Source organism: Phaethon aethereus, assembly GCF_964289735.1.
Source record: "Phaethon aethereus genome assembly, chromosome: 1".
In the NCBI taxonomy this organism is placed as follows: Eukaryota; Metazoa; Chordata; class Aves; order Phaethontiformes; family Phaethontidae; genus Phaethon; species Phaethon aethereus.
The window spans coordinates 62,073,983-62,098,825 of NC_138575.1; the positions used below are offsets into that span (position 1 = coordinate 62,073,983).

Sequence of the window (24,843 nt, forward strand, 5' to 3'; positions counted from 1 at the left end):
ATGCACGCGCTGGCGGGGCGCCAGCGGCATCGGCGCGGGTTGCATCAGACGAGGCGGTCCGCGGCCGCCGCGGTGCCGGCTCGGTCTTCGCCGGGCGGCCAAGGGAGCCGGGGCCCGGCGGCGCTCCGCAAGATGCTGCGGACAGGCCCCCGGCTGCTGCGGACGATCTGCACGACAGCCGCGGTGAGCAGTGTGGGGCGGGCAGCGGGGGATGTGGCCCCCGTGCCGTGCCGTGCCGTGCCGTGCCCGGGACCGAACGGCGGGGGCTGTTCCTCGGCGTGCCGCCCGGGTCGGAGGGTAACCCGGGGCTGAGCAAGGAAGGGGAAGTGGCAGGAGGGGGAATTTTTTAGGATGTGATGCGTATTGTCTCTGCGGCGCTTTAGCAAAGAGCGGCCAGGCGCGGGAAGGTCAGGAGGGCTCGGGAGAGGGCTTGGTTTGGGTGCAGAAGCAGCATCTTGCCCCTCTGGTCTACGGGCGGGATCGCAGCCATCATCTGGGCGCTGCATCTTGCAGGGTTGTGCCTGGAAGCTGCAGGGAGCAGGCACCAGCGACGCTGTGATAATTCCCAGGAATCGTGTGTCGAGAATAATGTGAGTGTGGCTGTTCGCTGCCCCCCTTACGCTGGATTTGCCCTGTGAGAAGCTGAAGGTTGCCTTCTCAGTTAGGGAGAACCATGCCCGTTCCCAGTGTCGGAGAGGAGCCCCGCACTTTGGCCTAGGAAGCCAAAGTGTTTAGTTTGTGACCGTCTCATCACCAGTTCGTAGCTCTGGGATGGTGGGTTGCTCAGGGTTGAAGCTGATGGCCTAAATTCCTCTGCACCCCATGGTTTAGTTTTTTACAGCTCTGTGCATTTGTTCCAAGCCATACTTTATGTCCTGTTAAATATATAGACTGCAGAACTCCTGCAAGTAACTGCTCCCTGAAAGCCTTGCCCAATTCAAATTGTCCAGATGTGTAGCTCGGGCAAGCTGAATGAGGCTGGGAGAAGATTTTTTTCTTTCCTAAAAACTGTGCTTTGTTTCATGTTTGACTGCTCAGTTTAGTGTGAGGACAGCAATCTTCCAAATGTACCTACATGGAAGGCATTAGAATAAAGAGGTTTAACACAAGCTTTTTGGAAATGCAATCAGCAGTGCCAAAAAATGAGAATGAATGACTGGTGAGAACACATTGCCCGTAGATTTGTAGATAGGAGGGGAGGCTCTACGAGAGGTTTCTATTTGGAGGCACTGGAATTTAGCACATGTAGGGGGATCCTCAGTAGAAATAAAGTTGCAGTATTGCTTTTCACAGGAGGCATAATTCTGCACTCATTGTAAAAAAGATGTGACATTAAAATATTTACTAGCTTCACTAAATTCTTATATGGAATAAATAAAATATTGTAACCTTTTTGATAGTAAGCTTCATAACCAGAGTAGCCGTTACTAAATGTTAGCCTTCAAGAAATTTTATTAGAAACTGATAACCAACTGAACGTTAGACACATATACAAAAGAGGCAGTAACAGAAAATTATTTTTATCTATGAAATAAATATTCTCCTGTGGATGTGTTTTGCAACATTAGACTTTCCTGAGAGAAGAAAATGTAGCTCTTGGATTTGTCTTCCATTTTTAGGAGCTAGAACTTGACAAGATAGTTACCAGCATTTGTCAGGCTGCTTCTTTATGCAGTGCTTAATTCTATTTATTAGTTTTATTTTTGGTTAGGTGTTTTGGAGGAAAAACAGAACCAGAAAACCAGAATGCAAGTAAACATTAAAACACTGTATATCTTTTAATGAGCCATTGTAGAACAAATTCCAGTACAGTATCAACAGATGCTATGACCAGAATTTTTAAATAGGGAAGTTGAACTTAAATCTGTGCTTTTATATTGAGGCAGTGAAATGAAAATGGACTTTCAGACAAGTTTAGCATTCAAGATAAGACTGCTTGTACAAGCAGTTATCACGTTTTATGCTCCTTACCTTTGTCTTATTTTCTTCATCCAAATTGGAAGCACTTGAGTCAGGGAAACAGAATTAATATTAATCTGTGTTATAATATAAGCAAAATAGAAGGTTAAAGAAGAAAATAAAAGTTAAAACAATGAAAATAACAGAATTACAGTAGAGTGAGCACCAGCTTTCTAAGTTCTTATCTTTTGGTAGCACTGTCATAACAACTACATTATCCTGTGATTACTCATAAAAGACAGGCCAGATCTCTCTAACTGAACTGCATTGTTTGCCATAACTAGGAATTGGGTAATCTTAGAAAATTACAGCAAAAAATCCACTCTGATACTACATGACTATTAATTAACCTCCCCATGCATCTGTCAATCAATGTTATATGTCCGTAGTCAGGCAGGCAACTGCAAAAGAAATCTAATACAACTTCTTAACATCACTGACAGAAACAATAAAAAGTTTAATCTTTGTAGATGTTAGTGATAATGATCCAGTATCCATCTAGCACTTTATTCAACAACAAGATTATTCTGGTGTTCTTTAATGAGCTTCCTTTCTACAGCTTCTTGATGAACGCTACACTGGCCAACATATGCCGTTTCTGTAAGAAAGAAAACACCAAACTGTTTTTCACTTCTGTGTAATCTTATAGAGCTTTCCATTTTAATTGGGTGTTATATCCACATTAAATTCTTCTAAAATGATTTCCCACTTTCACAGGTCTAACTCATCTTATATAAAAATGCTTGAGGAGAATTTCCAAAAGAAGATACAGAGTGGCTATAAGATCTCGTGCAGTTGCTCAACTGTCATTTTTCAAATAAGACAAAAAATGAAGGATTGAATTTGTGGTCTGATCATGCAACTCCTTCCACATATGGGATTTCTTTTCTTCACTCAGTAGAAATCCTGTGCATGGCTGACTTGTGGGTTTGGCTCCTGCTTTTTACTGGTGACAGTGTATGTATTAATGTGCTACAAGTAAGTTGCCACGTCTAAGCCAGATGTTAATAGAACACACAATACACATGTACCATTTATTGGAAAAGTAACCCAAGAATCCCTGGTCATAGCACAATTACCAGATCCATCTTGGAATTGAAATCAGGCTCCATTTGAGTAACTTTCTATAAGTGTATGACTGCAGAGCTGATTTGCTGCCACGCTAATCTTTTTGTGCACTACAATGGAGAAATGGGACTTCACCAGTCTGCAATCTTCTCAGTTTTGCCAATTTTATTTTTTGTTCCTTTGGAATCTGTGTTCTCACCATTTGTTGACTCCGTTCCACAACTAGCACAAATTAAGCACGTGTAGCTTTACTGAAACTATGTTGATTTACAGCAGCTCATGATTTGGAACCGAAACTGGTATGCGGTTCCATGTAATACGAGAATCAGATTTATTGACAGAGAAACATGAACTAAAAGTTAAGTTTAGGAATAGAGGATGCAGATGTTATTAACACTTTTTGAATAGGTGGAGAAAAAGTAGCTCTTAAAGTGGTGATATATTTGGACTGCAAATTACAAGAAGGTTAGCCAAGTATCAGAAAAGCAACAGAGGACAGCAGTGAGTGAAAGTACCTTAAAATGGAGGTCAGATAAATTTACAGAAGCAATCATATGACATGATTGCTTGTGATGGGAGAGGACTAGATTTGTTAGCGGGGGAGATCCCTTCCAGTCTTGTGTTCTCACTGACAGATGTTAACAAAAGGACAAAAGTAGAATAAGTAACTCTCATCTGGACTATCTTTAATATTTCTTCAATGTACTAGTTGGGCTACCACTGCAAATCAGCACTGTACAGAAATCAGAAGACTTCATACCATGCCAAACATTCAGTGATCCAGCAGGTTAACCTTTCTGCAACTTGCCTGCTATAGTTAAAATAATTAAGTGATTAGGAAAATCTGGTGATTACTTTTTATAACGCAGCAACATTTCTGCCGTAAAAGCAAAGATATCAGTCATAAAGCATTGGTAATGAGATCTAGCATCCTTTGGGCCTTGCTAGACAAAGATTGCAAGGATAAGCTGTGCACATTGTAATTCAGAACAAGGTCTTGTCTTTATTAAAGAGCAAAATAGGGGACATATTTTAGGCATTACTGCCAACAGTGCAGTGTTGGTTAGGAGTATCGTCATTACCGGTCTCACAGATGGTTTTTACCAGCTGACTATAACAATCTGATTTTGCAAGAGCCTGAGTTATGTCCACCTTTGCATCTTACTGCTTGTTACTACCACAGTTGCAATAGTGCTGACTAATGCTGTAATGCAGGGACAGCTTTACTACACAGTTTCATTCTGAGGGAAAATACTGTCTCTGGACAAATAGTTATTTCCTATTGTTTTATATAAAAAATAAAAAGCACATTTTAATATTCCTCTGATGGAACCTGCCATTTCATAACTACTTTTTCTGAGGCCAGCTGCACTAAAATGTAATCTGAAAACAGCAAAATACATCCATAATATTTCAGCTGTGAAATGAATTGCAATTAAAGAGATTGCGGTTTTGAGTAACCTGTTTTTCAGGACATTTCTGTTTGTCATAGAATTTGTCATATGATCTGATGGTCAGTCCAGACCATTTGGTATGCAATCAATAACCCACTTAGTCAGGGTATCCTCATGTCCCAGCCACTGTAAGAAAGGGAAAAGAGGAGGGAGGAGAAAAAACATAGAAGTGCCAACATACAGAGCAAATGTTGGTGGTTAAGATATTCAAACAGTGCTTTGATTCCTCTTTATTGTTCTGAGCTTATGGCATCTGATGGGTCATTCAGAAACATGGAAATCAAAGTCCACTTGGGAAAGATGAATTTAAGAATAAAGGTGAGGAGTATGTGGATTTATTTTCTACCTTTTATTCAGGCCTTGTAAGAGGAGGGATCTTTAATGGTTTGTCTAAGAATGGTTTCTACTAGATTCAGCTTTGGGGAAGGTTTTATGTTTATTCGGTCTGGACCTTTCCTTCATGAGGGAAAGACTGTGGACGTTGTCTACCTGGACTTTAGTAAAGCCTTTGACAGCATCTCCCACAGCATTCTCCTGGAGAAACTGGCAACTCGTGGCTTAGACAGGTTTACTCTTCGCTGCATAAAGAAGTGGCTGGATGGCTGAGCCCAGGGAGTTGTGGTGAATGGCGTTAAATCCGGCTGGCGGCCGATCACAAGCGGTGTTCCCCAGGGCTCAGTTCTGGGGCCGGTCTTGTTCAATATCTTTGTTGATGATCTGGATGAGAGGATCAAGTGCTCCCTCAGTAAGTTTGCAGATGACACCAAGTTGAGTGGGAGTGTTGATCTGCTGGAGGGTAGGAGAGCTCTGCAGAGGGATCTGGACAGGCTGGATCAATGGGCAGAGGTCAACTGTATGAGGTTTAATAAGGCCAAGTGCAGGGTCCTGCACTTCGGTCACAACAACCCCATGCAACGCTACAGGCTTGTGGAGGAGTGGCTGGAGAGCTGCCTGGCGGAAAGGGACCTGGGGGTGCTGGTTGACAGCCGGCTGAATATGAGCCAGCAGTGTGCCCAGGTGGCCAAGGCAGCCAACAGCATCCTGGCCTGTATCAGAACTAGTGTGGCCAGCAGGAGCAGGGAAGTGATCGTGCCCCTGTACGCGGCACTGTTCAGTTTTGGGCCCCTCACTACAGGAAGGACGCTGAGATGCTTGAGCGTGTCCAGAGAAGGGCAACGAAGCTGGTGAGGGGTCTGGAGCACAAGTCTTATGAGGAGCGGCTGAGGGAACTGGGGTTGTTTAGTCTGGAGAAGAGGAGGCTGAGAGGAGACCTTATCGCTCTCTACAACTACCTGAAAGGGGGTTGTGCTGGGGTGGGTGTTGGTCTCGTGTCCCAAGTAACTAGCGAAAGAACGAGAGGAAATGGCCTCAAGTTGCGCCAGGGGAGGTTTAGATGGGATATTAGGAAAAGTTTCTTCACCGAGAGGGTGGTCAAGCATTGGAACAGGCTGCCCAGGGAGGTGGTGGAGTCACCATCTGGAAGTGTTCAAAAAATGTGTGGATGTGGCGCTTCAAGACATGGTTTAAGGGATATGGTGGCGCTGGATTAATGGTTGGACTTGATGATCTGAAGGTCGTTTCCAACCTTAGTGATTCTTTGACTCTGTGATTCATAACCAGGTCTGCTAGGCCATTTGTTTTTCTAAGGTTTCCAGTTTTCAGTTTCCAGAAGCTAATGAAAAATGTAAAGGCACTGCTTATAGGGACAGCTCCACCCTTCTGCCAGTGCCTGCATGCCCATTCCTGCTCCCCCGCTGGACCTGCGTTAGGACTTGTGGCAGTGCAATGAACTAGATCAGTGAATAGATCCAGTTAAGAATAAGCTGCATTTTGTCAGGTCAGTGCCTCCCTACTTCAGTACCCTAATTCAGTTCTTGCAGCTACAGGAATACCAGTTCTGGGATAAAGAAGGTGTTAGAGGTGAGGCACTGGAGGTAGGGTGAGAGAGGAGCAAAACTGTCCCCTGAATCTAAAGGGACTCTGAAGGAACTAGTAATTTTCTCAGGGTGCAAGCACTTGAATAATGTATCAGTGTGTGATATCCCGATCTCATAGTAGTGTTGTGATTCTAACTATCCTAAAAATAAAAAGTTGTAGCAGTTATTGGCACCTATTCAGTCTGAAGAAGCTTAAAAGCATGTGTCCAGTGTACTGGGGAGCAAACGCAGAAGGCAGTGGAAGTCAAACAAAGGAACCTTGCAGTATTTCCTTGTAGGAGGCTCAAACGGATGAGTGTTACCTTTAACTTGGCAGGAACAATGCAAGCGTGTTTTCTTTAGCCTATACATATTAACTACAAATAATATGCCAGCATTTAATCATAGGAATTTAGAGGGCATGTTCCAAGCACCTAAGTTATGCCTAGAAAAATTGTTTTATGTATCTGTTTTTAAAAATGTATTTTCATTTCTTGTCATATTAGTTCTGACTATAAATAAGATTATGTAGCCTGCTATGCCTTTTGGAACAAGCAGTGGGTCTGTCTAATGAAAATACTGGGAAAGCAATATAAACATCAGTGACAGTATCAATGATACTTCTGTGTTAAGTGTGTTCTCTCTGAATTATACATTGTCTGTCATTAATCTCAAAAAAATATTCCTTCAAAGGTGATTGGGGTAAAAAGACTATTCCATTTTAAATCTAAATGAACATTGATCAAGCAGGAACAAGAGAGAAATATAAGCAACAATATAGTTTCTTTGCATCCTAGAACATGGCTTGTTTTAATTCTTTTTACCAGGCTTATCAACATAAGCTAAAGCTAGCCCTTATAGGTCAAAGTATTTTTGGACAAGAAGTTTATAACAAGCTGATAAAAGAGGGCCATAAAGTTGTGGGAGTATTCACAGTGCCTGACAAGAATGGACAAGCTGATCCTTTGGGTAAGTGTAACCTTAATCCAAACTTTAAAATTACCGGCATACATAACAAACTTGCCTTTCCGTGAGAAGGTGGTATCTATATGGGAATGCCTTTATTACACTGGATTCAGCACAAGAACAATGCTTTAACAAACACAAGTCCCAGAACTGGTTTAACCTTGTTAGTTAGTATGTGAAAGTTGGTTCTAACCATACAGGGCCATACATTATGATATTTAAAAAATAAATTAATCTGGGTACTTTATTTGAATGTACATCCTAGAGGTAATCATCCTGAACTAGATCTGTATCTTAAAGCAAATAACTGCTGAGCCTGTACTCAAGCACAAATGTCTGTCACCTGTTTCACTGTGCTGTCTGGGACACTCAAGGCATGAAGCCAAAACAGTTTATCCCTGGCTTTCTGCCCTTTCTGACAAGCTTGCATGCAGCAGTGTACCTGCAGAGCCTATTTCTCTTCCACCTGGACTATGGAAAACCCATTGAAAAGGGTAGAGGAGGCTTTGCTCTCTCTTTTCCTAGTGCCAAGATTCATAAGGATTTTCTAGACTTCCTAAAGAAAGAGTTGTTGCCTGACAGGTATTAAGAATTGTACTTAATACAGCCCAACCCAGTGTGGCAAAGAAGCTACTTTGGAATCATCTGAATTGTAACTTCTTTTTTTTTTTTTTCCAGTAGCACAAAAATAGTGAGTTAATATGATTAGCAAATAGAAGTGCCAGAATGGAATATACCTTTATGGATAATCAGAAATTAAAACTACATTCCACAAGTTGTCTTAAGTCATCTTTTTTTTTTTTTTTTTTTGTCAGGTCCTGACAAGTTTTTGTAGAACTCTTATGAGAGAATAATCAAACATAAATTTTGCTTACCTGGGCTATGGCACTCCCAAACTAGGATATAGTTCTCAAGTTTATTATATTCTGTAACTCTACCTCATTAAAAGATTTAATCACTCTTTGGAAGAATTAGAGGAGGCAACTATTAGTTTAGAAAAAGACAATTCAATTATCCAGCTCTGTAAGCATACCATAATACTTGGTTACATTATATAAATTGTTGTTTTATGGTTATTACACTAGAAGATGTAACTAAGCAAATCTTCCACTGATTTCAATCATCTATTAATTTCAATCATCTATTAATTTCACTAAATCATAGAATTAGTTTATTGCTTTCCTAATGAAAAAAAAGAAATTACTAGATCCTTTGTTGCTTTTTACTTCCAGATGACTCAAACAGCTTAAGTCTCAAGTGAAATTTGCTAATGTTTGTATATCCTCAGACAGCTACGATTTTTATTTCTAAAAGCAATTGCAGGACACACTAATGTCCATGGAATGATATTAAAGTAAGTATTTAATTAAGACCTAGGTTAATAGGCTAAAGATGCCTCTGGTCAAACTCAAGTTCCAACTTCAGAAGTGAAAGAGAGAAAGAAAAATACAAAAATGTGTTTAGAAATAGAAATTAAATTAGGTAAATTTTCCCTATCTCTTCTTGTTTTCCCCTTTCTTCCTATTACACACACAACTCAACAGATGTAGAGTTGACTCTACTATCCTGCTCTCTGTCATGAGTTCATAAACTGAACATTTAGTTGCACAACTGAATTTATCAAACATCTAAAAATTGTCTCTGCAATTAATGCAGTTGTTTTTTCTCACCTTTAAGCTTAATTTTATATGTAGCTGTGTGTCTCACACACAAATGGAAGCATATCCAGCAGGCATCAGTAATCAGAATTTTGAAGAAATTACTGAATGCTTCTACCATCTGTAATTATTTACTCCACATGGCAAAATGCTGCTGGCTTGAGTGAATCTTAGTTGTGTGTAGTCATATTCACATACAGATTGCTGAAGTGAAAAATTAAGTTCTGCTAAAGCAAACCTGTTTCAGGCAAATGTAATGACTGGACAAAAAATGAAGTGTCACTGTTAAATAGTCAGTGCAGTGGACTTAAAGTTGAGAATGACATCAGCTGTAGGAACGAGAATCAAAGACAGAATTAATAAAATATATCCGAGTGCAAAGGTTTTTAAACAACATACAGAACAGTACAAAGGGCACCCTGTAATCAAACAGTTGATGATCTCCTTGAGTTGTCATGCAATATCTCTCTGATTTCAAGTTTGAATTTTTAACACAAAATGTGAATTAAAAAAGAAAATTGTTCTTGCCCCTCAGCACTGGCAGCGGAGAAGGACGGCACTCCTGTTTTTAAGTTCCCCAGATGGAGAGCTAAAGGCAAGCCTATCCAGGAAGTAGTTGCAGCCTACAAATCAGTTGGAGCAGAACTAAATGTCCTTCCATTCTGTACACAGTTCATCCCCATGGATGTTATTGACTGCCCAAAACATGGCTCAATTATTTACCATCCATCCATCCTACCACGCCACCGAGGAGCTTCTGCAATCAACTGGTGAGTTTCATGCGTCAAAACTATGTGTATGTCACATTAGGATGTTGGTCTGTACCCATTACTCATGTCAATGCTAGCACAGTTATGTTGACTTGCAACTGCTCTGAAGGAACTTCTTGGAAGCAGCTGAGTATTTCGTTCATGAACTGCACTTCATGCCTAAGATTCATTACAATTTCCACTGCAAGTGCAGCTGTTATTCTGGGAAGATCAGTGATGTGATCTGTACATTCATGTATTTTACTCACACAGGCAAATCGACAATCTGGAGTTATCACAGGCAGGACACCGCCCTCATAGCTCATCCCTCACAAACACTAAATAACTGTCACAACAGGGCTTGATGCAGAGCCCAAGATTTCAGAGATGGGAAGGGAGAAGAAAGAAGAGAATCCACAAGAATAAAACCTTATCTTGCTGTCCTCCTGAGCAATGCACAAGGCAAGATTCAAAATGTTGCTGTGAAAGAACTACACTGCAATAATGACCCCAGTAGACTCAGATCTAGCATTTGTGTGACAACAGAAATGCTGTCATCACTGTGTTTAAATTCAATAGGAAATTGTCTAATTATGAAGAAACAATTTTAAAAGAATCTTACAGGCAGCATGGTGATTATCTAAAGATACAGTGTTGCAGATTCAAAGAAAAAGCATGTTTTGTTTTCCGTAAATGCTTAATGGAAAAAATGGTAAGCTGAAGTACTTAAACAGGGGAGTAAAGGAGACTTACTAGAGATGTAAGGAAATCGTTCAAAAAGTGGCAGTTGTGTCCAAGTGGGTAAAATAAAAAAAGAGCAAAAAATCTGACAGATGAGGTGAAAAAAAGAAAGAGTAAAGCAGTCCAGAAAAGAAATAAAGAACAAAAAGGCATAAAATTGAATAATAACAATTTTCCCAAATGCATTAAAGGTGGGAGGTATGTAGGGCGATATAAGCATTTGATTTGCAAAAGGTGCTTATCAAAGACAACACCATAGTAGGAAATCTGTATAGGTATTCAGGATGGAGGAGCTTAAGGTGTTGCTACCATACAGCCCTTCTTTGTGTAGAATAAGTCAGAACAATTCTCTTGAGCTGAACTGTGAGTAGAAGAGATTTTAGATAAACTGATGAATGAATAAGAACCTCTTCTCAGGACCAGGGCACTTTCAAGCAAAGGTTCTGCATATTTGGCATAGCCTGGAGCATTTCTGTTCCTTCAGAGTGCATTGGTGCGGGAAACTGGAAAACAGCAAGAGCAATACCAGTTTTAAAAGGGCTGAAAGCAAAAGCCAGGAAACTTTAGAGCAGTCACTCTGATTTCAACGTCTAAGAAAGAATACACTTTCCACACAAATGGGTTGTAATGTGAAAGTGAGATTGTGAAAGTGAGATTATGAAAGAGAGAGGTCAAATTCAAAGTTAAAAACCATAAAGTAATGCACATAAGGGAAAAAAAAAAAACCTGACTATATGTAAGCAGTAATAAATTTAAGTTAATTGTTGTTACTCAGAAATGAGACCATGGAAGGATCTTAAATACTGTCTGCATCTCAGTTAGAACGTAAAGGAACTAGAAATGCTTCAGAAAAGGCTAAGAAAGATGGTCAAAGGTATAGAACAGCTTCCACGTGACAGGAGACAAATCTAGGAGTCTTCAGAGTGGAAAAGAGGTCATTAGGAAGGAAATATGCTAGCAGTCTATTAAACCATGAAAGACATGGGAAGGTGAATAAGTAACAATTGCTCATTCTTAATCAAAAATTAGGGGGCAGCCAGCAAAGAGATCAGGTAGTAGGATTTGACTAAATAAAGGAGGTACTTTTACTCCATGCAGTCTGTTATTAAACTGTGGAACTGCACATCTGGAGAGCTCTAGAAGGATGCTTTCATGGAGGAAAAGGTAATCAAGATCTATTCCACGGGAAGATTGTAGATACAAATACTTCCCAAAAATACTTCTTTTGGGAAGTTCCTAAGGTGAAGGTTTCCAGAAATGAGAATGTATCCCAATGGTGTATCACTGAGTCTTGCTTTATTTTGCATATTCCTTCTGTAAGCATCTGCTCCTGCCCTTCTCAGGTAAAGGCCATTGTCCTAAGACCTTTAAACTAAGCTAGGATTTGGCCTTGACTGACTATTCTCATGTTTCACCCTCGCACCCCTTACTCTCATCACAACTTCTTTCATCTGTTGTGGCTACAGCCCTAGTGCGGATCGGACCCTTTCCCCTCACAGTGTGACTGAGAAAACCTGTGGGAATTAGGCATGGCTAAAGGGGCACCAGGCACAAACAAGAGCCCTGGGCCTCTGGGGGTTCCTCACTCCATCCTTTACAGCCTCTTCCAGCTTTGTTATTAGCAGCTGTCTGTGGTGGGAGCTCCTGGACAGAGGAGGGGGTGCGCAGTAGTTCTCATCCTATCACCTATTCAGCATCGGGGACATTTGCCACAATATCTTTGTCTTCTCCAGTGCCATGCTGAGGACATCCACTTCTCACCAGGGTGGAATTTTTACATAATATAAAACAGAAGAAATGCTGCTTAAATGTGTGAAAGATCTGATATGGGCTAGCCAAACTTCTGTAAGCTTTCACTTTTGTTATACCTGCCAACTTCCCCAGTTGACTATGGAGTTTGTCCTTGTTCTGCACGAATGTGTGCTTTAGTCCTTTTAGTAATGTAGTTTTCAGTGCTTACAATTAGTAATGAAATTTCATGTGTATAAGCCAGATCTCAGATGATCCTGTTACAACATGAACTGCCAAGGGATATGCCTTACTGAAAATTGCATTAGTGTTTGTGTGCAGACAAATGGTTAAAAGCATGCGGGAAAGATATATCTCTCCATTTCTGGCTGTTCCTTTAAACATGCTTCTCTCTGATTTTCCATCATTCTGAGGCCCATGCAGGTCCAAAAGAAAACTGGGAAATCTTAAGTGGCTGAAGTTCCCTTTAGATTTAGAGGCAGATCTTGAGGTGATGTAAATCAGCACAGGTCTATTGTAAGCAGTGCTATGTTCATGCACAGCAGCTGAGAATCTGGCTGGATACAAATTCCCTTAATAACTTGTCCTTAAACACTTGCATATCCATCATTTTCTACTCTGAGTTTAGCTCTTTTTCAGCTGTGCAACAACTGTACTTTCCTTGCCGATCTACAGTAAGTTGTGAAGCTTAGCTAATTACAGTAAACAACCATGAATTATTCAGATAATATGCTATCTAGATGCTTCCATTTTTCAAATTACGTCATAACTATTGCACAACTTTTGCTCTGTGTGTCTTACCACTAATAATACTTTTAAAACAATTTTCACAATGAACTGTGTGATAGACACCCTGAATTTAGTTGCAGCATTTCTTATGTCACTTTGTGGAAACCACACATCAAAACTGTGAGTTCCTGACTATGAAGCGAGCAATGTATTAAAAACATTTATAAAGGTAGTATTAAAGACAGTTAGGCTTTTCTTTTCTATCTACCTAAAGTAAATGAACACATAACAGATGGGTTGATATTCCTGACTACTTTCATACTGTCTGTATTTACTGTAAGGCTTTTTTTATGTCCAGGACTTTAATTCAAGGAGATAAGAAAGCAGGATTTACTATTTTTTGGGCTGATGAGGGTTTGGACACTGGACCAATACTTCTGCAGCGAGAATGTGATGTTGGCCAAAACGATACTGTGGATGACCTGTATAACCGGTTTCTCTTCCCGGAAGGAATAAAGGCTATGGTATGTTTAGCTGTACTAAATATCAACATTTTATGAGAAGAAGAAAAGCATCTCCTGGAGTTTGAAAGTAAAGGAAATATAGACAAGATGCATGCATCTTTCCATGTATGGAAAGACAGAACTTGTGGTGCTCAGCCAAATCCTAGACTTCACTGGAGCTGTGCTGCTTCAGCTGAGGAAGTAGCCTCAGAATATTTATTGCTGGCAGTGGGCAGAGCATATCCCGTTTCCACAGAAGGCAAGAAGTTGAATTTGTCTGGAATGTAGCTCTTCTCACAGATTTCTTGTATGTTTTTACAAGATGAAATTTTTAAAAGGCTCAGAGAGAACAGAAATTTAGGGGTGAGGTTGAAAAATAAAAGGCGAAGGTTCTTTAAATTCAGAGCCCTGGTGGATTGGCTTTGGATTTTGTATGCTTGTCCTTTTTTGTATTTTTGTACAATTAAGAAAAGAAAATGCATAAAAAATACTCAGCATGCATTGTTAGAGAAATTTTTTCTCTCTCCATTTAAATGCAGAGAAATAGCTTTTTGCAAAAAGAAGAAGGAAAGAGTTGAATGTCACCATACAGAGATGCATTCTGGTCCTGCAGAATTTAGGCAGCTGCTATGTGTTTGGTGACTACATACTCCCATCAAATTTCTGAGGCTATTTCTTTTGTCAAAGAAGTTTAAGCATGTATGTTAATCAGGACAGTATTGGTCCCTTAGATTTTGGAAATACTAGGTTTTAAAAATAAACCAGTTCCCCTTGTGGCAGAAAGTCTTTTGCCGTCACTCAGAGGTATGACTGAGGAAAAAAGGTGAACCAAGCTAACATTAAATCTGTTACTTTTTCACTTAGGTGGAAGCTGTGCATCTAATTGCTGATGGTAAGGCCCCTCGTATACCTCAGCCTAAAGAAGGAGCAACATATGAAGGGATCCAGAAAAAGGAAAATGCAGAGGTAGTGTTAAATAACATCATCTTTATCATATTTCAATGCCTGACTTACCTTAGAAACAAATAGCTTTGCTAAAGGATATTTTTATTCATCCCTTTAATATAATATCTAAGGAGCTTCCTTGGAGTGAATGACCTTAATCTCCCTGCTGTAAAACTATTCTCATTGGCTTATAACTTGCTTCTAAATATTATTTGCGCTTAAACTAAGAAGGATGCTGGGTACCTGAGTTTTGTTATTTAATGGCTATTCTGATACTTTCTGTAATTCATTTGTACATATACTCACAATACAGCAAAGATAAAGGAATACATTTTCACTGGTGTTATATATAAAATATACATGATATCCTTAAGACATTATTTCATTTTTCCTCAAATTCTTGTGGGAATTGCAAGTTGTAGTAGGGATTCAATTTATGAAACAATTTATAAAGGGTTAGTAAATGATTAGAAAGTATTTTAATAAAAGTTTGTAGATTTATTAAAGAACTTGGGATCCAATCAATAAATAGATCATTTTCAGCAGAAGGTGATACCCCAGACATACACTTATTTATATTTATACTATGTTTATTAAATTTGTCAATAAGAGTATTAATTATTTCTGAATTAGTTCTTAGTAGCAAGAGTTATATTTTCATTATATTAGTGTGGGAATGAGAATCTATGAAAAGAGAAAGACCACACAGAACACAGAAGTGCTAAGAGCATCCCATTTGATAGGTTTTTGATGATTCGCCATCTGGAGATTACTGATCTTCCTTTATTAGACCAAACTGTTTCTGTGTTTTTAAATAAACGAACAGCTAAAGGAGAAGGTGGCAGAATTTGTAATTCTTATACAGGAAAACATTACTAACTTGATTTATACCTAAACAGAGAAGAATTAGCTGGTGTGTCTTGATTTCCTAGATCTCCTGGGACCAACCTGCATCAGCTTTGCACAATTGGATTCGAGGGCATGATAAAGTGCCTGGAGCATGGGCAACAATAGATGACCAGGTATGCTCTGAAAACCGGAAGAATATTCTTCTTTTCTATTTCTTTTCTCTTTTTGACCTTTTTTAATTATAAAACTAAAGGTGTCTGCATACAGGTGAATACAAATGAGAGTTACATTGGAGTAGCTCTCATTTGATGACTGTAAGTTTTGTATATATCTAGAACAGGCACCTAAACAAATGTACAGAACACAGTAGTTAAGATTTTTTTTTTTTTAATCATAGATACATTTAATTCAAAGAAAGATAAGAGCAATATCTGGAAAAATAATAGGGCATGATACAAAGCAATAAGTAAGAAGGGTAGAACCAGACTGTGCCAGTCGTTTTGGGAAGTAGGCATTCGTTACAGTATAATGCAACCCATGCTGTGAAGTGGGCAACATCACAGTATTAACAGCAAAATGAAACACTGTGAGCTACTGAAATAACAGAGATGGTTTTATTTTAAAGAGATTTGGGCCTACATCATTTACAGAAATAAATACATCTCCTTTTATCCAAAACCAACTACTTTCTTTCAATGTATTAAAAGTACTATACATTTGATCGAAATCACATTATCTTTCCTGCTTGTGATGTGCAGTTTTTGTTACTTAACTATTATGCATCTGCTGGTAGGCTGCTCCAAAAGCCTGGTTCTGACCTAATGTCCAGGAGCTGTTGCTGATTTGAGAGCCCAGGAAGAACAGAAGAGCCCAAGAGAGAGGCAGTGTTCAGCATTGCCAGCCTGGGGGCAGAGGCACACTCCCCCAGTCATAGTCAGGCTTCTGCTGGCCTCTCACTCTGGGCATGCCCTGACAAAAGCTGCTTCCCTTTCTGCACTGGTTCCAGCGTGCACATTGGTACAGCTAAGCAGCTTTGCAGGTTTAGGCAGCTTGTGAAGTTTTACATGTCCTGGGTTGTAAAGATACAGAAATAATGTTGTAACATGTTTTCCATATGTAGGTACTTACATTTTAGTTATATTATATTAAAGCTTCAAAACAGTATCTTTTCATTATTAGAATTTTAGAGCATGTTTAGAATCTGTGCACTTGTAATTCCATTTATTTTTAGGTGGTTACTTTTTATGGATCATCATTACTTGATGCTTCAGTGCCTGCTGGACAAGAGCTGGCAATAAAAGGTGCTTCAAGACCTGGACTTGTAACCAAGAATGGTCTAGTCATTTTTGGTAATGATGGGAAGATGGTAAGTGATCACCCTGGCAAACATGAGCATGGATGGAATAACTTTAGCAAGAAGTGCAATTGTCAGGCTATCCAAATCCAGCTGCTGATGACAGACGGCTAATGCGCTTGGAGTTTATCAATCTTCTGCCATCCTATAGAGAAGACATTCATGTTTTGCTTCTCACTCAATCCATACTCATTTCCAATATGGATTAACATGTACTAATACTGGGAGGGAATCTGAAAGACAGGTAAGAGTGGCCTAAATTACCTGCATCATAGCAGTTTTCATGCAAGCCATTTATTTTACTATTTCAGAAACCATTTTAACGTCTAAAAACTCTTCACACAAGGATGTGTTGCCTCCCAGATAATTTAAAATCATATCCTGTCATTTTTCAGGTACTAGTGAGAAATCTGCAATTTGGGGATGGAAAAATGATCCCTGCATCTAAATACTTCTCTGCTGATGAAACAACTGCCCTAGAACTTACAGAAGAGGAGAAAAAGATGGCAGAAGATATTAGGGTAATTCAATACACTGCTTTAGTAGCATATTACTTCAGACAAAAGCATTACATACTTCTCATTATAGGCATGACATATCTTTTATTTATCCATGCAAGCTGTTTTTTGATAAAATGTACTCAAAGATTATGGAGTTGAATCTTCAGTTATTGATTCAGATAGAATTGGAAATTCCTTGGAGTACTTGCATGTCACTTTAGAAATTTTTCTTTCAGATACAGGTGATACAAAGAGAGTGATTTCAGGGTCAGTTATGGTAAATATTTATGAATGATCAAGGTGGGAGCGAGGAAAAACAAACCTTCACCTCACAACAGTGGGGTTTTCAATACTGACAGACGTGGACGGTTCTGAAATCCTTTCTTCACTGTGGTGTTACTCACTAGGATGTGCGCAGAGTGGTTCTGTTGGACAAGCTCCAGGGAGTGTTAGAACAGCAGCCTGAAAGAGAAAAGCAACGGTTTTTTCCCTATACCTGTGTGCGCTGTCTCTCCTCTGCCACAACCACACACAAGGGACTAGCTGGCAGAGGGATGCAGCAATCGGGCAGCTGGGGCAGAAAGCTCTCACAGCCAGAGAGGTGCTTTGCTGCCCTGTCATGTAATCCATCCCTCTGCAGTGAGTGTCAGGGGCTTAGCTGAAAGCCACACTTGTCATTAAAGTTTTGCACCAGACCAAGTGAATCATAGGTGTCTTCCCTTCTGCTAACTCTCCTAGAGGGTCAATAACTTTTGGCACAGGTCAGGCATCTTGATGCACTAATATTTTAAACTGCTGCTTCAAGATTATCTTGAACCTGCTTGCCAGCAACCTAAAAGCTGCCTGGAGCTATTGACTGACTGAGACAATAGCAAAAAGAAATATAAACTCTTCAGTTCGTGACACTACCTGCTAACTCTGAAACCTAACTATGATTAATTGAAATATTACGTTACCAGTTATTTCACTATTCACATTAGCGGAAATATCCATCTCATGCATGCAGCTTAAACTGCTTCTCAGCTCTGCCCAGGTGCCAGAAATGCCATCAGTCCAGTCACAAAGTGCTCCAGGCTGTCCTTGCCTCTTCTAATGATGTATTCTATAATACAATGGGAAGTTATTTATTGGAGGATAAAGTTCTTTAAAAAATGGGCCTGAAAATTATTAGCATTGTAGCATTCAGGTTTCTTGCCTGATTAAGTGAAATTATCATGGGCAAAATAATATTTTTTTATAAGCTAATTACGCTGAAAAATTTATTGGCTAACAGCAGATCTCTACACAGTTCAAGACCCTCTTAAAACAATTTTCAGTTTTAGAATCCTTTGAAATAATACATGTTGTATGCACAGATACCATAGAAAACACAGTTTGATAAATACTTCTTGCTATTAGAGGATTATTCATTATTGCTTCCATTATTTTTATGTATTGTTAGGCTATTTGGAAGGGAATTTTGAGCAATGTTGCTGTAATTGAGGATTCCACAGACTTCTTCAAATCTGGAGCATCTTCTATGCATGTTGTCAGGTAAAAAATACTCGAAATAACATTTTGAAGCCAAAGGTAATGGAAACAAAGTTGTCATGGTGCTTTTATCAGGGTTGATCACATAGTGTTAAAAAAAATCCCCCTGTATTTTTCAATACTTTAACTATTCCCTTTCCTACCTTTGAAAGTGTGGTATGGTTCTGCTCCCCAAACTAGGAGATATTTACATAATCCTGCTCTTTCTATTGAAGGAAAATTCTCCTTAACTTCAGGAACATCAACCACATGGGGGAGCATGGTGATGCTCAAACCTGTCTGCCTGCAGTGGCAGGTATCTCAAGACCAGGGGGCTGATAGGGAAACTGAGCAAAGAACTCCCCAGAGGGAAAGAGGAGCCTTTCTCAGCAAGAATTGAGCCCATGCTTACAAGTGCACTGAGTTCATCCTCATCTGGGTCACCTCCATTACCTTCTTTCAGCAACCCAGATATTCCAGGCCAAAATGTAAAACCTGCATTTCAGTTTTGTTTTTTTTAACAAACTCATTATTGTCCTTATTACTTATCAGTCTCATAGAGCTCTGAATGTCCTCCACATATTTGTTAGAGTAGTTCCACATACTGTTTTATCAATCACTATATTCTATTTGTCATTTATTTCCAAAAGTTTACCTAAAAGTATTCCAAAACTGACATTTTCTTTTCCATAACACCCCCAATTAAACCAACAGATTTCAGTAAAATGCACTTCTGTACACACACACGTGTTCACATACATACAAACTGGTGCCCAATTTTGATCCCTGTCAACCTTCTAATGATTCAATTATATGAAGAATTCTTTCATTTGTAATTAGACTTATTCTTTCTTCAAAATTTTTAGAATGCTAGAAGAGATCAAACAGAAATATAGTGGACTTCAACTACAGAATGAAGATGTATATATGGCCACTAAGTTTGCAGACTTCATTCAACTGGCTGTCCAAAAATTCAGAGGAGAAGACAAAGAAGAAGAGTTAGCCATTGATTATGTAAGACCTTTTATTTTGCCTTTATTGCTTAATCTTTCTTGGGTTTTGGGGGGGAAAGTAGATAACGTATGTTATGAGACTGCTTGATACAGTAGGAAAAGCAAACAAATATTTGGTCATACAAACTCTTCTTTGTGACTTTTTTTTGGAACTTTTATATATTTGCATTTTGTAATGGAAGCATATATATAATGTCACTTACATTGTTCCAGAAACCAGGAGATCAAGAACATGTAATAGAGTAGCTGACACATGGGCAGATCTTCCTAACTCCCCTGCACTGTCCAGCCAGTATGCTTCAGTCAGAATGGTTCTAGACCTTCTACTTTCTGAGGCAAACAGTGTTAGATTTTTCTCCTAAGAATGTGTTTAAAAAAATTGTGTGAAAGGAGAATTCTGTGGTTTTTTTAAAGTCATTAAGCAAGTCAGGATTTCTTGAATTTGGGAATTATACATTTGACTGAAGTCCACTAAGGCCAGACTTAACCACGGTTTAGTATGGGTTTGAACATGGCAATCTAATGATAAAACATATAGAAATCAGCTTAACTATCTCAAAGTATGGTCATTGGCATGCAGGAAGAATATGATTTCCATTTCCTTTTACCCCTTTTTCCACTCCTAACAGCCATATGTACATCCTAAAATGCATCTGGATATTGGCTGCAGATATCAAAAGCTTCTTAAGCTACATTAAATTTTCAGTTATTAAAAATTTAAACTAATTTGTTGTTTATTTTACTCTTAGGTTTCAAAAAATGTGAACAACATGACTGTGAATATGCCATACCAATGTTTCATAAATGGGCAATTTATAAATGCTGATGATGGAAAAACATATGACACTATAAATCCAGCAGATGGATCAGTGAGTAATTTCTAAATATGATCAATACCAGTTTATTTCAATTTCTTTGCCTCTTAAAAAATCTAAAACTCTAACTGAATATTGTTAATTTCATGACCATACAGTACACATTAAACAACCCCTAGAAATCATTTGAATTTTGAATTTATTTCTCAGTTTGTATGTTCTATAGTTTTTCCATTTCAGTCAAGCTGCACAGCAAACATAACCTACTTCCACTTCAGCTATTACATCAATTTCCATACCCAGCTGTATGTTTTACCTTGATTTCATTCTTGCTTAGCTTTGCAAATAAAAATGGCTGAAGTTTAGTTGCTAAAGAAGTATTTCTTTTAGGATATTGTCAGTCGTCAACTTCAGTATTTATTTTACTTTTTTTACAAATCTGATGTCTTTGTGCAAATGTGACTTTTAAAAGTCCCTTTAAATTCCCAGTAAGAAAAATGACTTTTCAATAGGAAAATACATACAGTTGCACTTCAGTCCTGAACTACTGAATCTTGGTTGAGCAACTCATAACTATGAATTATAAAGAAGAGAAGTGATCCTCATGTCCATGTAATTGCCATTTAATTCTGGAGTAAATAAATTCTGCTGAAATCAGTGCCACAAATTCCACTATCATCAGAAGTCAGACTGTGGTACTTTTCCTGAAACTCATTACAGAATGGAATAAACGTCATAGCAATTCTGTATTAGGATTTACAATGTGTGTATTTATAGAACACAATCACCATAAAATACTGTGTGTATATGGTGGTTTATGGTAACAGAAGCTCCATTCCTAAGAAATGGAACATGCAGGAGTCATTTGAGCATGTTTAGATATTAGATCATAATACCACACATAAAGACTTCCAACTTTTGTAATATCACATTGATTTTACATATGGAAAGAGAGGGTGAAATCCAGTGGGACAATGCACCTTGCTGTGAAGAAGAAAGATCTAGGCATCTGAGTCCCTGCAGCGTCCACCAAATTCTGCAGCCTGACGCACCCACGATAACTGCTGGGACCAAGGGTCTTAAGAATTTGCTTATACCCAGTCAAGCAGTTTAGGAGGAAGGAGTAACACTCTGCATCCCAGCCTTCCAGTGTGAGCTAACACAATGTTACCTTTGGACAGATAATAGCCAGTGTATCTTCTGCTTCATTGGCTGATGTTGACAAGGCAGTGGCAGCAGCGAAGGAGGCATTTGAAAATGGTGAATGGGGAAGAATGAATGCACGGGAAAGAGGACGACTCATGTACAGGTACGTAAAGGGCAGCTTGTGCTTGTTTCATTTTCTTAAATCTTATCGTTTTGTTCCTCTGAAGAATTGTTTCATACATTTTCTGAATATGATGGATATCCATAATCCCACTGTCAGAGGAACCAGACTAGCCATCTTTTCACCCTCTAATTTACTTCAGTGTACCAGCCTCAGGTCTCAGCTGGCTAACCTTTCCTGTGGCAGAGAAGAGCCTTGTGATCTCTCACTGCACCTTTTTTTTAATTATTATTTATGAATGGAAACAAAGAATTTGACAAAAACATTGTTTAAACACCAGATGACTTTATTTAATCTGTACGTTTTTTGTTGCAAGGTTTGAAAATTACCTTGTAAAGTCCAAATCCTTCTGTATAAATAAGGCTAAGTTTTAAAGGCAGAGTCTACCTATGTTAGGTAGGCAGAGACTTTTGACCTTGTGTATCTGCATCTACACTCCATACAGTAAACATATAGCCACATTGCCTCTACTTTTGAAATAGACTATAACTGATGTCCCAGGATCATATCCCAGCATACTTCTCACCTGGCTAAAGACTCACTCCAGGAGATGTGTTATTGTCTGTTGTGGAAGAATTGTCCTGTGTAGAAATTCTCTATGCTGAATTGTATATTTATCTGAGACATTTCCAACTCTCTTTTGTATCTGTTTCACTGTGTCAACCCTAGATAATGCCTGTTCTCATTTTGGCTGTGTTGTTATTGTTTCAGAAGATAAACAGGTTTTGCTGAATGAATGGTATTTTATTCATGAGTTTTGATTCTTGGAAGGGCAAGAGGTGATCTTGGAAAGATGATCATGCTATCTAGATATCGCGAGAGCGATACTGGAGGCAGCTAATAATAAAAGCCCAATTACTATGGATTCTCCATACGCAGGATGATGCTTCTGGTGCCTGACAGCAGGCACAGGGAGAACACTGTCTTGTAAACTTGAGATGACTAGAAGCTGCAGAGCTTCCCTATAAACAAAGCCTCTTTCATGGAGCTTTCACCGTTTTTTAGTTCTAGGAGATGCAAATTAATAATAAGAGTAGAGATGAGTAAAGAAGCAGATTGTTACTCCTGAATGCCCCAGGTTCACATCTAGCTAATGTGATGATGGAAAATCAGTTGTCAGCACAGAGGAGATGTACTAGGCAAATTCTGTTCCTATTCAGTAGATGGAAGGCTACTAGTTACCATGCTTGACATAGCAGTTGGCTTTAAGGACATTAAGATCTTGACTAGACTTGAAACTTCCTGCTCCAAGGAACTCATGGAGGAGTAGATCCTGTATATCAAACAACTTTCTTCTGCAGGGTGTAGTCTGCAGGCCCATCAACATTACTGTTGGATGTCCTGGCCAAGTTGATTATGCTGAGGAGACTGCACATTTATCTATAGAGAAGAGAAGGATTTTTTTTCACCTTCAAAAAATAAAATCTTCAGTAGTGTGCCCATACCTACTGCTATATTAAGCCTTTATTGTGCTATGCCAGGAGCTAGACCTGGACATCAGAATACACAGCAGAAGAAGAATCAGTTACACAGTGGCTGCAAGATGGTAACAGGCTATGCATTCGGATGGCAAGGCAAAATAACAGTCTCCGTTTGGTTGCGTGCAGCAGTGGGTCACTCTCTCTGCATAGCATCTGTGAGGAGTTGGAAACTGAAGATCTATCTGATTCAGAGGTTTGGAATATGCAACTAGAAGATGACCCTGTCATCATAAGGGTTTAGCTTAGCAAGACAGGAAGGTGTTGAGAATCCATTGCATGTCTGTGCTCTGGCAGCTAAGGAAGAGGAGCAGGGGGAAATGTGGTGCTGCACTTGGGATAGATAGGTCTGTGTCCTGCTGTGGTGTATGCAGCAGATCATTTGTTATCATGTTAATATAACTGTAAGACCTTTTACTTTGTTGAATGCTTTGGATGTAAATTTCCCTCCCTTCTTTTACCATATCCTTATGAACTAAGTAGATGTAATTAAAAATAAGTAAGTATGAAAAAATGCCACATTTTACAAGACATTGCAGGCATCTTAGCAAAAGAGAATGAAAGCAAACCTGAAAATTCTGCTTGTCTCATAAATTATGTAACCAAGTCTTGGAAAAAGGCCTGCAGGACTCTAAAAAAGCTGAGTAGTCATCATAACAGAAAATGGGAGAGTCAGAAATCAAATTAAAATTAAGTACAGTTGATCACTTAAATTTTTCACAAGTATGCACAGATTCAAAGCATGTACAAACTTGAGTTTAATTTGTGTTAGGAATGTAGAGTGCTTGTGAGTCCAAGTTAACTCTGCCCTGAAGAGGAACTTTTAAGGTCTTAGAACTACTACTCTGTGTTTTACACTTGCAAAGATTTGCAAATATAGCTATGTTAGGCATATGGAAACTGTAACTCCCCTACACTGCATAGATTATTCCCAGATTAAACTCTTCTATGTTTAGGTGACTGGCTCTCTAGGATATCTATACCAGAGTGTTGCAAACCATTCCCAGTATGAATGAAGACTTTCTCTGGTCCACCTTAATTCAAACAAGGCCCCCTTTTCTCTGGCCTCTGTTCAAACTAGAGATTTTGAGTGCTGAACCAAAGAGAAGGTTTGTACCATTAAAGCCCCTAGCTCTGCTACTCTGACTTAAGGAATTATTAATAGAAGATATTAAGCATGCATTAAATGGACCCTTCTCCTTTGTCCCTGACATGCTATATCTGTTCTTTTACACTCTGCTGATGATGTCCTGACCTGTAGCTGGGTCTCCAAGATACAGTTAAAACAGGTATTAAAGGGCATTTTTCCACATCTCTGCAAATGCTTTAAATGGGCAGAATTTAGATAATGGAAAAATAGGTTTCACACCCAGTTTTGAATACTCTTTACAGGAGATCTTTAGATCTTTACAGGATCTAAAATGCACTTGATGAAGCTCTTAAAATCACATGGGAGCATTGATTATATGTCTGAGTACTAAACCACAGACAGAAGCTTAAGAAAAACTTTGATGCATCTGTTTCACTGCCGTGCGAGAGATCTAAGACTGAATGTAACCAT

The 24,843-nt window shown here is 39.0% G+C and overlaps 1 protein-coding gene across 1 annotated transcript in view; it reads left to right on the forward strand.

Moving 5' to 3' along the window:
• Positions 1-24,843, forward strand: part of ALDH1L2 (aldehyde dehydrogenase 1 family member L2) — a gene marked incomplete at both ends in the record, with an annotated part of 34,662 nt that continues 9,819 nt past the window's right edge. The window contains 12 exons of the mRNA XM_081997553.1: positions 1-183; positions 7,225-7,366; positions 9,557-9,791; positions 13,348-13,513; positions 14,357-14,458; positions 15,370-15,459; positions 16,518-16,652; positions 17,036-17,161; positions 18,582-18,673; positions 19,516-19,663; positions 20,412-20,531; positions 21,659-21,786. Coding sequence (XP_081853679.1) covers positions 1-183; positions 7,225-7,366; positions 9,557-9,791; positions 13,348-13,513; positions 14,357-14,458; positions 15,370-15,459; positions 16,518-16,652; positions 17,036-17,161; positions 18,582-18,673; positions 19,516-19,663; positions 20,412-20,531; positions 21,659-21,786 — 1,667 coding nt within the window. The remainder of the gene's footprint in view (positions 184-7,224; positions 7,367-9,556; positions 9,792-13,347; positions 13,514-14,356; positions 14,459-15,369; positions 15,460-16,517; positions 16,653-17,035; positions 17,162-18,581; positions 18,674-19,515; positions 19,664-20,411; positions 20,532-21,658; positions 21,787-24,843) is intronic.